The sequence below is a fragment of the Mastomys coucha genome, unplaced genomic scaffold (genome assembly GCF_008632895.1).
Source record: "Mastomys coucha isolate ucsf_1 unplaced genomic scaffold, UCSF_Mcou_1 pScaffold13, whole genome shotgun sequence".
In the NCBI taxonomy this organism is placed as follows: Eukaryota; Metazoa; Chordata; class Mammalia; order Rodentia; family Muridae; genus Mastomys; species Mastomys coucha.
Window position 1 is genome coordinate 8945455 of NW_022196895.1, and position 14962 is coordinate 8960416.

Here is a 14962-nt window from a genome sequence, read left to right on the forward strand (position 1 = left end):
GACATACCAGAAGAGGGTGTCAGATCTCATTATGGGTGGTTGTGAGCCACCATGTAGTTGCTGGGATTTGAACTCAGGACCTTCAGAAGAGCAGAAGGTGTTCTTACCTGCTGAGCCATCTCACCAGCCTCCCCAGTCACAAATTCTTAAAACCTTATTGTCACATAAAGAAATAGCTTTTAAAACTGCCTTAATATTACATTTAATTTATTCAGAAATAATTTTTAAAAAGAAAAAAGGAAGCTTTCCTGAATTCTGTGCTTTGTAATTAGAGTTTTATATTTTTATTCCAAAAATGTCACAGTTTTGATTAAGAGAATAAGGTATAGATGTGTGTATATGCGAGTGTGTGAGTGTGTGTGTGTGTTCCCTCCTTCCTCATCCACCTTTATAAATGTGCTAAAGTCTAGATAATTTACAGACACCAAAGTCTGCTGCTCTAAAGAAAATCACCAACTTGTTCTTTGCACATTTGAAAACTGCTAGCTAGGCTTAAAGAACATCTATTATACAATCTTTCTGCACTGCCAACCACACTAGAACGAGTGTACCATCTAGGAGCTAATGCTAGTGCAGCATTTCAGCACAGAGAGCTGTGAGGATGTCAGGCAAGAGTCAGTTGAATGCTGCCAAGATGGCGACCCAAGTTTGATTCTTGGACCCATAAGGTGGGAGGAGAGAACCAACCCCCATTCGCCCTCTAATTTCCATGTGCATATGCACACAGTGTGTACACATGGTGCATACATGCATACAATAAGTAACTGATTTATATGCACATATGCACATACATGCACACAGTAAGTAAATAACTGATTTCCATGTGCATGTGCACACACAATAAGTAACTGTAATAGAAACTTAGAAAAGGACGCCAGGCAAAGTAAGGCAGTGAGGAGTGAGAAAGAACTGAGGGGATCACACAGATGGAGGACCAGGGTCCGGAGCAGGACAGCAGGGACCACTCCTCACCACAGTGCACAGATGCTCTGCTCTGAGAGGCCCTAGGCCCCTGTGCAGCTCCCTATGTGGGCCAGGACACCTGGAAGGAGACCAAGCCTTCACTGTGAAAGCAACTAGGAAGAAAACTAGTGGCTCGCGAGGCTTCCTTTTTCCTTCTAACACACCATGAGTGCCTTCTCGGAGTACAACTAGAGAAAAAAACTGGTCTGTAAAAGCACACCAGAGTGATCAGCCTACCTGGACAGAAACTGCAGGGGCAGCTGCAGGCTGCTCTTCAGCGTCTGAAGCTGCTGAATATCACAGCAGAGACTGACATTGTCAAAGAAGAGTCCTGGACAGAGTTCCTGTGAGGAGAGAGCGGGTTCCGAGATAAGCTCAGTCACTACAGGCGATTCTCAGGCACTCTTGTTATTCTCAGAGAGGTTATGTTGGAGTCGCTAGCAAGTCTGCCATTCAGAGAGTGGAAATTTAGCTGGGCAATGGTGGCACATGCCTTTAACCCCAGCACTCCGGAAGCTGAGGCAGGCCAACCTCTAAGTTTAAGATCACTGTGGTCTACAGAGACTTCCAGGACAGCCAGGGCTACACAGAATAAACCCTGTCTCAGAACAGGCCCCCTGCCACCCCCAAGAAAGTGGGATTCATAAGAAGTAGCAGAGACAGCTCGACTGACATTTCCTTTACTGCTTGGCTTTATAAGTCAGACTGTTCAAAAGTTCAGCCACAATGCTATATTCACTTATCACTCCAGGGACAGTCAAAACTTACACTAACTCTGAAGAAGCAAGATGGTTAAGGGACCTAGTGCCACCCTGGATTACTGAAGCCCCAAAGCCAGTCTTTTCAGCCTGATTTTTCCCAGTTTTTTTTTTTTTTTTTTTTTTTCCCAAACAGCCCTAAGAATCACACTAACAAAAATCAGCGTCCTGGATTTTGGGAAAGCAGCAGCACCAGATCCAAGATGGCGGCCAGCAGGAGGCTGATGAAGGAGCTTGAAGAGATTTGCAAATGTGGAATGAAAAACTTCCGTAACATCCAGGTTGATGAAGCTAATTTATTGACTTGGCAAGGGCTTATTGTTCCTGATAACCCTCCATATGATAAGGGAGCCTTCAGAATTGAAATCAACTTTCCAGCAGAGTATCCATTCAAACCACCCAAGATCACATTTAAAACAAAGATCTACCACCCTAACATCGATGAGACGGGGCAGGTCTGTCTGCCAGTAATTAGTGCTGAAAACTGGAAGCCAGCCACCAAGACTGACCAAGTAATCCAGTCCCTCATAGCACTGGTGAATGACCCCCAGCCTGAGCACCCACTCCGGGCTGACCTAGCTGAAGAATACTCTAAAGACCGTAAAAAATTCTGTAAGAATGCTAAAGAGTTTACAAAGAAATATGGGGAAAAGCGACCTGTGGACTAAAATCTGCCATGAGTGATTCCAGCAAGTTTGAGCAGAGACCCCAAGCAGTGCATTCAGACACCCCGCAAAGCAGGACTCTGTGGAAATTGACACGTGCCACCAACTGGCGTCTGCTTGTGGCAGTTACTAACTTTCTACAGTTTTCTTAATCAAAAGTGGTCTAGGTAACCTGTAAAGAAGGATTAAAAAATTCAGATGTTCTAAAAAAAAAAAAAAAAAAAAAAAAAAAAAAATCAGCATCCTGGGAGGTAGCCAGAATTCACAGGCTCACAGGGAACAGATAAATCACTAAAAGAGGCGTGTGAGAACACCAGTCTCTTACTGACAAAGTCTAAGAGAAAGCAAGTCTTGAAATCTAGGAGCAACGACAACAAAGCTACCTTCTAATACATTCTGCAGAAGTTCCAAGGTAACACCTGGGTACCAAGGTCATCTCTTAACAGGAACTCCCTATGGGGAACTCCAGGAGACATGGAGTCAGAGTCAGCCCCTGAAGATTAAGCCAGGGGCCTTTTATCAGCTTTGTGTTATGGGGTACAGGCTGGAGTGTAGGTTAAGATTTAAGCCCCGGGGACTGGAGCAACAGCTCAGCAGGGATGACTAATCCTGAGAAGAAATCACATTTGGTTCCTGGCCCACATGGTGGTTCACAACCCAAGAGATCCAACTGATGGCTTGCATATAAAGGCTCACACACATGCGTACACACATGCAAAAGCATTGTTAAGAGATTTTAGCCTTCTACTCTCACCGCCAGCCTCTCTGGTACCATTAGATAAGAAATTGCATATAATCAAAGCAGCATGCTTACCTGCATTAAGTCATAGCCGTCCTTTGGGAGGGGTTTTGGTGGACCAGAATATTTACAGTTGTACCTCTTATCTCCAGCCGCAATTCCACACTCGCCATACCAAATACAGGACTGTGAAAACACCTACAGAAACATGGAAAACAGACTTCAGCAAGAAAAGGTGCTCAATCGCAAACCTGTGACGCTATGAAGTAACAAAGATTCTTGCTAAGCATGTTAAGAAATGTTAATGAAGATCGGACAAGCCTGATGTGGGGTCTTCAGTCTGCAATTCTAGTACGTTTGAGGCTGAGACAGAAAAGGCCAGTCTGGGCTGCCCAGTTAAGACCGGTTTGAACTACACGGTAAAACCCTGTCTCAAAAACAAACAAAAGGAAGGAGCCAGGCCATGGGGCTGGGGCAGTGGCTCAGTGGTTAAGAGGTTCCTTCACTCAGAGGCCTCCAGACCCAGCTGTAGGCCATCTCCATGGTATCTGATACCTACTTCTTCTCTCTCCCTCTCGCCCCCCCCCCCCAATATCTTTTAAAAAAACAACCAGGCCTGAAACCCCAAATGGATCTGTCAGGTCAGTGGTGCAGAAATGGGAACTATTTACAAGAGACAGATTTCCCACTTAAGAGAGGGTCTAGCAAGGATTAGAAGCAATGTTGTATTTAGCAAGTAAGAGATTATTAAAGCACTGTTTTGGGGGGGGAATTGCACACACAAAAAATTAAACAACTAAAAGTATATTTCCCCATATATTTAGATTAACTACTAGTAGTACTTCAAAAGTAACCCGAGAAACAAAACCCTTATCACTAACCTGACCTAAAAGGAGGTGCAAGGCTAGACCCTGTTCCTGAGGGCTGAGGAGGCCGCCAAAGGAATGCTAAATTCAAGGACCACCAGCAAGGCAACATCAACCTAGCATTTCTTATGAGAAGATGTCTCAAGAGCTGCTCATATTCCCCATGTGACAGTCACAAGGCTGCCTGCAACTTAAGAAGGAAGTGTTCCCGTGAGTCACCACCCTGTCAAGGGTGCTGCCAGAGGAAGCCATCCTGTGCTTCACAACTGACTCGGCACAGATGACCCAGCAGGCCAGGGACACTGCCTTAGACCTGTCCCACAGGGAAAACATCAACTAGGAACAAGCTGGATCCCAAGATACCTGGTGCAAAGCCTTAAATACCCTGAACAGGAGTGGCAGGCCAATCTACACACAGGCAGGCAGCTGAGTCAGTGTTCTTTAGCACCCAGCCAAGACACAGAACATAAAACATGGTGGGAGGGAAGAAGGTGGGACAATCCCATAAACTACACCAGGAAACACAACTGCCCAAGGGATCCAGAATCAATATAACTTGCTTCCAAATTCATCCTTTGGATAGTAAAATAAACATTACAGGTTGCTGAATGTAGTGGTGCACGCCTGGAACCTCATCTACCACAGAGGAGGGATGAAACAGGAAGTAGGAGAGAAAATGGGAGTGTGAGACCATGCTGGGCAACTTGGAGTGTAGCTAGTGGTTGTTCAACATTCGGAAAGCCCTGGGTTCAAAACAGCAAAACCAAAAACAGACACCCCCAAACCACATAAGATACATGTGTCTGCCTGCGTCTATGACTGTGTGTGTGTGTGTGTGTGTGTGTGTGTGTGTCTGTTATTTTGAGACAGGGGACAGGGACTAACTATACAGCCCAAGAGCAACAAGCTGCTTCTGTGCTGGCTACAGGCCCATGGCCCTACCCCGCTTCTGGACTCTCTGAAAGTCCTATGCTTAGGAGAGAAATTATCCAAATGGGGAAGTGTCGATATTTTAAACTAAACCCAGCAACTCTAGCAGAGAACTACACTCTGGCCTTCCAGCAGGCAGGTGGGCACCGATGTAACTCAAGTTTGAAAAGGGAAGAGCTGATTAGAGGTGCAGGTAGGGCTGACAGTACAATTTAAACAGCAAGCCACCTTCTCTCACCCTCAGAACTCTACCAGCTGCCAAGCCAGCCTCACAACAGAATTCAAAGGAAAATTCCAGAGGCCAGTTAGAGTTAGTTTATCTGAGCAAGGCCAAACAAAAACTGACCATCACCATCACCATCAGCCACAGGTTCTGAGCTGGGCATTCCAATAGTGTGACCAGATGGCACTTACCACAACAAAGGGTGAGATAGAGAAAAAAAGGTGACTGGTCCTCTAATTGTGCCAAGTTAGGCAGTCCCAGATCTTTGACTCTGATTAAGTCTATACTGCCCCAGAGCAAGCGTCAGCAAGGCCCCCGCAAACCTTAACAACAGAAACCCAGCCAAAAGACCAGACAAAATGACCTAATGTGGTTTCACAAAGATCTGCTTCTATGCTGCCACTGATTTCAAAGCCAAGTGTTTTCCTGCCCCTTTGAAAGGAGGGGAAAGGAGAGGAATCAGGAGCTCTTAGGATCCCAAGAAGTCAATACTCCAAGTCAGTAAGGTGAGCCCACTACACCTAAGAGAAGTTACTTAACCTTTTTAAGTAGAACACAAAATATTTGGGGTTTCCTGGCCATTCAAAGGCAATTGGCTCACAAAACCATCTTGCCAGCAGCAGTGGCCCTAGCCAGAGGGGCCCAAGTGCTCCTAAGAGTACTCAGTGGTTCACAGGCCTTATGTGTCAACTCTGGTGGTACTAGTACAGGTACCGCCTGCTCGGCTCAGATACCCCCACTGACACCCAAAGCAAAGCTCTAGGAGACTTTGTCCAAGGTCACCAGAGTACTGGCTAAGCTAGGGTTGGAACTGGAGCTTTTGGCTCCAGGCACAGACTCTCCATAAAAGATAATTAGGCCACAATTAAAGCCCTTCTCAGGAGTTACATCTGCCCACTCCCACCTCTGCTCATGCAACTCACCCAGAAGCACTTGAAAGGTGAGGCTTTTTTTTTTCCACCTTAAATTTCTCCAACCCCTCTTCATGCCTACATCAAGGGAAGCTAGTCTCCTCCCTGAGCCTCTTCAGGGAGCCTCACCATCTGGTCTCTTTTTTTTTCAACATGCTGACTTCCCCATTTGTGGTGTCTACACCTGCCTATGGACACTATTCTAATTTCACAGATGTCCCTGCTTCAGACAATCTCTGCACACGTCTGCCTCTCTGCCTGCTGGCATTTGGTGCTCGAGGGGAGACCAATCTTTCTCCATGCCTCCACAGCTTTCACTGTAGGGCTCCCGTGCTCCGACATCTCCACGGCCTACAGTTTCCAGGTGCTTAGAACCCACCCTCGCCTGCTGCCTGTGACAAAGTCTTCTACACAGTGCCCTGGCTCTTCTCTTCTGTCTCCTCCTAAGGGATCCATCTGCCTCCACACTTGTCCCTGTCTTCTTTACTACCTCTGGCTTAAGCCATTCTCTGGTCTCCACCTCCCTTGTGGTGCCTGCTGATGCACCCAAGCACGTCCCTCCAGAGCACCCGCCAGGTGTTCTAGTCCCACGAGATATAGCGCATCGCTCACTCTTAGTTTATGAGCTCTTGCAAAGTGTGTCCCTACTGTCACAATCCCCACCCAGAACAGATCTGTGACTCATCTGGATTACAGATGAGCAGGTAAAATGCCTCATCTGAAGGACTGAGTCAGGGCAGAGCTAGACTACACCTACCTGTGGCTGGGGCCCTCTTTCAGCTGCACCAAGGGACTACAGACCTAAAGAGACAGGTCTGGGCCATGCTCATCTCTGCAACCTATGGAGGGTCTAACTGGCATCTTAGAGGCAGGATCCACAATCTCAAAATCATACAGACAGTAGGCAGTCAGGGCCTCTCAGACAAAGACGATGGATGTGTCATGAGGTCTCTGAGGACTGTCAAAGTGACACAACCATGCTCTGGGGGCAAGTAGAACTCGCGTGGGCCATATACTTCCCTTTTAGACAGAGAACCCAACTTCCAAACTTAAAGCTTCCTTCACTGTAATACAAGAACTCTGAGTTTAAGATGAGTGCAGAGACACAAGCCCCAACCCTGCACCTGGATTGCCATTGGGGGCTGTCTCAGGATCCCATTGCTGTGAAGAGACACCGTGACCAAGGCAACTCTTCTACGGGGAAACCATTTCACTGGGGTGGCTTATAGTTTAGATGTTCAGTGCATTATCATCATGGCAGGGAGCATGTGAAGGCAAACATGGTGCTGGAGAAGGAGCTGAGATTTTTTTACATCTTGATCCAAAGGCTGCCTGGAGGAGACTGTCTTCTGCAGGCAGCCAGGAGGAGGGTCTCTTTCGCACTGGAAAGAGCTTGAGTATAGACACCTCAAAGTCCTCCACTTCTTCCACTTCCTCCAACAAGGCCACATCTCCTAATAGTGCCACTTCTCATGGGTCAAGCACATTCAAACCACTGCAGAGGCCAACCCAGGCTACACAGCAAGACTGTCCCCAACCCAACCCAACCCAAATAACAAGCATACCCTGGTTTTAAACTCAGAGACATTCTCGTAGGGAAGGAAGCGCTATATGCGGTATTAAAATGAAACTCACCAGTGTCAGTGGTCTACCGTCACCACAAAGAGAGCTTAATCACACACAAGCTGTGTTCTAGAGAGGGACAGGAGTGAAGGCTGCACACATGTGATACACCGAGGCCACCGAATACTGCTAAAAGCCAAAGTCATACATGTATTTTACCGCCAAAAGAACACAAGACAAAAACCTGGTCTCAGACGTCCTTCACCAGATAAAATGAAAGCTCTGTGTCTGGAGCTTCATTCAGTTCCCCATTACCACTGCGGGGTCAAATGGGATGAAGGACCACGAATCCAAGTATCACACCATACAAACAAATCTCTCACAGCATCTCCACTGACTGATGTAGTGGGAACACTTCACAGTCTGTGAGCTGTCACTATGTCAGGATACCTGGGACTAAGTGATTAATAATAAGGAGAAAGTTCTCTGCCTCACAGATGTCCCCACATCTGTCGTGGGGCTGGAGGGACTTCATCTGACGTTCTTGCCACCGCACTCCATGGTGGAAAGCAGAGAGGCAGAACTCCAGACAGGAAAGGACAGATCACCCTTTATTAGGATCTCCTCTGAGCACAATTCACTTCCACAAGGTGCACTGATCCATCTGTCTGACAGAACACTCACGGCTTAATTACCAACGCTGTTTCAGGGGTGTGTGAGCGGGGAAGTTCCAGCACATGAACTCTGTTGGCACATTCAAGCCAACAGCAGACGCACTATTTATTTTTCACACGTACCACTCTTACAGTGATACTCTTAATGAAAAGGTAACAATACTTAAGTATTACATTTTTGTCCACTTCTAAAATATCTCTTAAAGACCGCAGGGTTTTCTTTCATTGCAAATCAATAAACACCTAGCACAGATACCCAGATTTTGCAGATATAGTGAATTCAAACTGAAAGGCCTCTCTTAGATCTCTACCCTACCCATTTCTCAGATTGAACCTGTATAATTTATCACATCCAGATCTTCCTAGCTTTCTAACCTCCCCCACAGGTAGGCACCCAATTGTCACATATCATTCCGCAGATCATTCTTCAGTTCTTAACTACCCTCGACTATTTTTATCTAAGACCTTAAGGCCAAACTCTAGTCACAGAAAACCAAGGCTCATTGTTCCTTCAGACTCTGGTGTCACCCATCCTGTCTGTCCTCTCTAATGATCTTTGCTTAACTGCCTCTCCCAAGACTCACTTCCTCGTTACGTTGAACCCTGACTCCTTCCACCCTGCTCTAGTGCAGTGTTCCCAAAGTAGGTGAGCTGCCTTAACTGATGAGAAGCAGCAGCTGGCTCAGCACCAGCGCACCCCACCCCTTTCTCACAGTCACGGAGGCAGCCAATGTCTCTTGCCATGGTGACAAGGTTTGTCACATCCTGAGAGCTTCCCTGTGGTCCCACTAGAGCTAGGCACTGACAAACTCTGCCTCTGAGGGCCAAACATTAAATAATGAAGGCTTTTAAGACTTCAGGTCTCTGTGGCATACTCAACCCTGCCTGTAAAAGTTCAAATGCAGCCACAAGAAGTAAAGCATGGCCGGGCGGTGGTGGCGCATGCCTTTAATCCCAGCACTTGGGAGGCAGAGGCAGGCGGATTTCTGAGTTCGAGGCCAGCCTGGTCTACAGAGTGAGTTCCAGGACAGCCAGGGCTACACAGAGAAACCCTGTCTCGGGGACATTAAAAAAAAAAAAAAAAAAAAAAAAAAAAAAAAGTAAAGCATGTTCCAAACACGCGGGCTAGGCCACAGTTTGTTGATTGTCGCTCTAGGATCAAGTAAACTTTATGAGCACTGGAAGAGTATTTTCTTGTTGGTCTTGATGCCCTCATAAGACCATGAAATCCTCAACAGCTCGGCCCAGGTATTAAGTCTTCTTCTGAAGCACCCTGCACAGTGCATCCAACCTTCATCAGTTCAGAAACCAGCAAGACTCACAGTGAGTGGAGGGAATCTCATGGATTTCATGGGTTCAGAGATGAGAACTCAAGTCACCTGGCTCCAACTCAGGCTTAGGAGTTACAAGGCTAGAGAATCGCTACTTTTGAAAGATAGGTCAGATGGGATTTAACTACTGGAAATCTCAATGAGTCAGAAAGCTGCCTTCAGCAGTTATAGGGTCAGTCCAGGAAGATTTAAGAAAAATTAACCCTTAGGCCATCTATCAGCATCTACAATCTCTGAGCCCCATTCTACTGTCCATGAGTACCGCTGGAGCGTGGCTTCCCACACTAAAGAAATTCTGAACGCAAGAGAAACGTGGACTCCCTGGGGCCTCTAGTGAACCCTACCAAGGTCTAAACCCACAAATCTGGAAGGAACACCAATGGTGTGCCAGCACATGCTGGTCATTTCTCACTCACTCACTTCTAACAGGCCATCATCACAGAGAATATGAGGATTTACCGGGAAGGGAAGTAAAGGCTCAGAAATGACAGTCCACGGCATGGCTTACAGGTAACAGAATTCTGAAAAACAAGACAAATGTCCGCCAGCTCTTCTTCTGTCTCTTCCCCCAAGCTCCGAGTGCCTGCACAGTTCAAACTCCAGCCTCAGAAGAGGAAGCTGCAGCAGACAGGCTGCACCCACCAACTGCAAACGTTCCCAAAACTACAGCTGTAGAAGCAATGGCTGTCACATCTTTAGGTGGCTGTCAGCTGTGACCGGCAGTCCAGCAGCTCCGTGACAGAGCCCAGACATACTACAACTGACATTGCCACTTCTGCTATGATTGTGGATAAAGGCAACAGAGGGACCTGGAGACACAACTGGCTCCAACTCCAACAGGAGAGGCCAGTGGCTGCTGGTTAACCCTACTGCCTGCTGCCTCTCTAGGGAGCACGGACACAGGCCTGTCCAGTCAGAACAAGGGAGGGTGGGCTGGAGAGAACGCTGACCAGAGATTACACTGCCTGCTGTTCCTCTTGTGGAACTCGGGAGACAAATTAAGCAAACTGAAGGTAGAGGCTTAGTTTGATCTGACTTCTAGGGTAGAAGCCTCTGGTTCTATTTCAAGGCAGCCTGCATGCGCACACCTGCGAGCGTGCACACACACACACACACACACACACACACACATACACACGAGCAAACAATAAGTTGTGTGCACACCAGACTTGCCTATATATAGGTGTTTAATCAAATATTTGAGTGTGATGGGTTCCACCACTCCAGCTATTCATTGGCAGATAAACCCTTTACCTTGCAGTGTAAGTAACTCACCCAAGGCCACACTACTAGTTGCTATTGGACATTTATGAGCTTCAGCAAGCACAGGGTCAGAAGAATCACCCCAAAGCCGGAGCTCTAAAACAAAACCATGGAGTATTGCTGTTGTGTCTGCAGAGGGCCACAGTCAGCAGACTGGTCGCTCCCCTGGCAATTACCAAGCCACAATAAAGACAGGAACAGGCGTCAAGTGAGAAGCCTTACTAGGCAAACGGGATAATTGATAGACACCTATTTTAGGGATCAGGTAGCAACATTTGAACTTGAATAGAGGGCAGAAATCAGCAGACAGCAGTTCAGGCTTCTGGTCTACCATTTACTAGTCATGTGACCTTGAGACAAACATCAACTTTAATGTTCCTGTTAATAAAGAAAATATAGGGCTGGAGAAATGGCTCAGTGGCTAAGAGCAATGATCGCCCTTTCAGGAGTCCTGAGTTCAGTTCTCAGAACCCACACTGAAGCTCACAACTGTCTATAATTATAGTCCCATGGGATCCAATGCTCTCTTCTAGTGTGCGGATAAAAGACCCATTAAATTTTAAAAGCAGGGAAAATACACTTTCATTGAAGGGGTTCTAGGGGGACAAAATAAGGTTAGCTGTGTGATCACAGTGAAACACTGTGTAGAAACAACATAGCTACTTTTTTGTCTTTAATCATCTGCAATCCAGATTGTTCCCATTGCCTGCTAGTAGTCATGGCTACATAATACCTACAATGCCAGTTCTTAGAAGGCTGAGGCAAGAGCGGTTCCAGTTGGAGGCCAGCTTTGTTTACACAGCAAGTGTGACTCAAAAATAAAAATGATCCCTGCCATTTTAATAATTTTAGGAAAACAGTTTCATACAGAAATTCACCATAATTACAATAAATTGTAAAGAACAGTTTTTGCTAGCAACTAGATTACTTTCCAGCATATTATTATTATTATTATTATTATTATTATTATTATTATTATATTGTGTGCAAACATGCAATGTAGCACTTGTGGAAGTCAGAGGACAACTTCTAAGAGTTGTGTCTCTCCTTTCACAGTGGGTTTCAGGGATTGAACTCAGGTCGTCAGGCTTGTATTGTACTAGAAACACACTTGCTGCCCTGCTGCAAATTTTTAATTTTTATTGATAATATTTCTATGTATTTATAGGATGCAGTATAATTCAATATAAGCATATGGCATGAGATGATTAAATTAGGGGAAGGAGTGCTCTCATCTCAGCCATTAAGCATTTCTGTGGCTGGTCTCCATCTTCCCAGATTCCTCTTAGTCACCTGGCACACAATTCACCCTCAGAGCTCAGCTCAAAAACGTAAAACCCTGCCCTTATGTTTATTATTTCTCACCACATTATGGTCCCCACTCATTCTTCTACCATTATGTGCACACAAGACAGACAGTAGCTAACGTTACACAGCCCTTTATAACAAGCACGCTGCTCTCTCAGCCTTGGATCTTCCGATCTCTGCGTCCTACACTGCGCCCAGAACTTTATACCCTGTGACCTAAGGAAAGGAGAGTAAGAAAGATGAAGGAGAAATGTTCAAATGTCTCTCAAATCCTTCCAGAAGCTCATTCACAAAGTCAAAGTTTTTAAAAACAAGTTCTTATCTTTTTCTAACATAATATTTTTATTGATTACTTGGGAATTTCATATAATACACCCTGATCACTCTTACTTCCCAGCCCTTCCAAGTCCACCCCAATCCTTATGATTCCTCTTCCCCACCCTCAAAAAAAAAAAGAAGAAGAAGAAGGAAACATGTCTAGTGTATGTTGCCCATCTACTCACTAAAGCACGGTCAGACTCCCAGTGGAGAGCTACACTGGAGCGTCCTTATCACAGATATTAAGAGCTCTCTTCGAAGCTGGGCGGTGGTGGCACATGCCTTTAATCCCAGCACTTGGGAGGCAGAGGCAGGCGGATTTCTGAGTTTGAGTCCAGCCTGGTCTACAGAGTGAGTTCCAGGACAGCCAGGGCTACACAGAGAAACCTTGTCTTGAAAAACCAAAAAGAGTTCTTCTCTTCAGTGGCTTCCTGTCTAGGCTGTTACTTTTTGGAGGAGGTGGGGTGAGGTGGGAGTTGTCACAGGAGCCTTCTATGTCCCTCTTTCTCAACTATGTTTACAGTCATTGATACCACTGCAGAAGTACCTTCCTTGCCCTTTACAGTCAGCCGGAGCATGGACCATGGACCATGGTTGTCTACATGGCCTCTGCCATCAGCAGTCCCCAGTGGCGGAGCAGGCCACCGGTCCCGGCACTCTGGGTCATGGACACCAACGTGGCTACAGGCAGCAAGCAGCACAGACCAGAGACGGTACTTTTTAAGACCATACTACTTCTAAAGACTAAGATAAAAGACACAGGCTGTGAGCTGCAGGCTGTGAGCTGCAGGCGGTGGCTCAGTTGGTGAATTTGTGCTGGCCACACAAGCATGAGGACCAGAGTTTGGATCTCCAGCACCAACATCAAAAATCAGGCCCTGTGGTATACGCTTCTAATCCCAGGGCTGAGGAGGCAGAGGCAGGAAGATGATCTCTAGGGCTTGATGACTAGCTAGTCTGCTGAGTAAGTGAGAGGCCCTGACTCGAAAGAACGTGAAGTATAACTGAGGCAGACACTTGCCCTCTGCCCTCCACACGCACACGTCACCACCACCTCCCCTACCACACACAGGCACAAGCCAGGCAAAGAAATCCTGGCTGATCAGTCACTGTCATCGCCAGAATCAACTGCAAATACAACCTGATCACAACTAACCTTTAAGTCTCTCTTCAAGATCCACTTGGGGCTGGGAGACTTAGAGCTTAAAAGGAGCCACAAATCAAGAGTCCTGGGCTCATTTGGAGATGAAAATACACAGTTCTTGTTCCCAAGGGGCCCACAATCTAGCATTTCAGTTACAAAACAAGTAAACAAAGTTTGCAAACACTCTGGAAAAACACTCAGGCCCAGTTAATATGACTTTAGGGGAAACAAGTTGCAGTGTAAAGAGATGGGAGTTAAGACCCCCCCCCCCCCCCCCCCCCCCCCCCCCCCCCCCGCCCTCCCCCACATCCCCCAACACAACACACACCCAGCCTCTGAGTTCAAAGTCTTTTGTTAACAGAAAATGCCATCACAGAAGTTTAAGCAAAAACCAAGAACTTGAGTGGGAAGGTATCCTGGTTAGGGACCAGCACAGTGCCACCAATAAAGAGTTCCAGTTGACAGGACCTTGGCAGCCTGGCCAAGACCTTGTGAGGTTTTGTTATCAAATGCTCTGATTTGTCTGCAGAGCAGAACCACAGGTGACAGGGTGAAAGGTCCCTGATGGCCTAGCCCAGACTTTCCATTAGGTAATGAGGCATGCTTCAAACAGTGCATCGCTAACAGTGGAGAGACGGGGCTGGCCAGGGCAGGGTGCCTATGCCTCTCTCAACAGAGGGACTCTTTGTTCTGGGTAATAGAATCAATTTGGAGAAATACAGAGTTCTATTCAGCAAGTCCTTTACTCTTTACCCACTTGCAAAAAAAGAAAAAAAAACTACCTTCTTTTTTTCAATTGATAATCTGTTATCAAATCTTACTCCGTCATTCTGACTGGTGGACCGAGGCTAGGAAAGATTACATGTACCTACTCCATTCCTCTAGGCCAAAAACATTAATCTATTCCAGATTACCTCTGAAAAAGCCACTTACGTGTTTAATGAGTTCTGACCTCAACAAATTCCAAGTTCTTCAAGTTGTGGGGGGGGGGGGGGGGGGGGGGGGAGAAGGGGACGACAAAGACAGCCAGGAAAGACAGGACTATGTTCCCAAACTGCCATGCAGGACTTGGATGAACACAAGTAGGTTGTTTAGTTTAGGCAAGATCTATTTACCTGACTGGCTTAGAACTTGCTAGGCAGAACAAACTGGCCTCAAACTTAAGCAATCTGCCTGACTTTGCCTCCCCAGGGCTCCGATTGAAGGCAGACAAGCCATGATGACTAGCAAACATGGGTATCAAAAACAAGCTAAGCCGGTGCAGTGGCTCACACCTGTAATTCCAGCACTTAGGGGGCTGGAGCAG

The 14962-nt window shown here is 46.5% G+C and overlaps 1 protein-coding gene and 1 pseudogene across 1 annotated transcript in view; one reads left to right on the top strand and one right to left on the bottom strand.

Moving 5' to 3' along the window:
* The window catches only part of Npc1 (NPC intracellular cholesterol transporter 1), a 46636-nt gene that overhangs the window by 29703 nt on the left and 1971 nt on the right, over positions 1–14962 (bottom strand). The window contains 2 exon segments of the mRNA XM_031364978.1: positions 1201–1307; positions 3201–3323. Of these exon segments, the coding sequence (XP_031220838.1) occupies positions 1201–1307; positions 3201–3323 (230 nt within the window).
* LOC116086848 lies at positions 1896–2622 on the top strand (annotated as a pseudogene).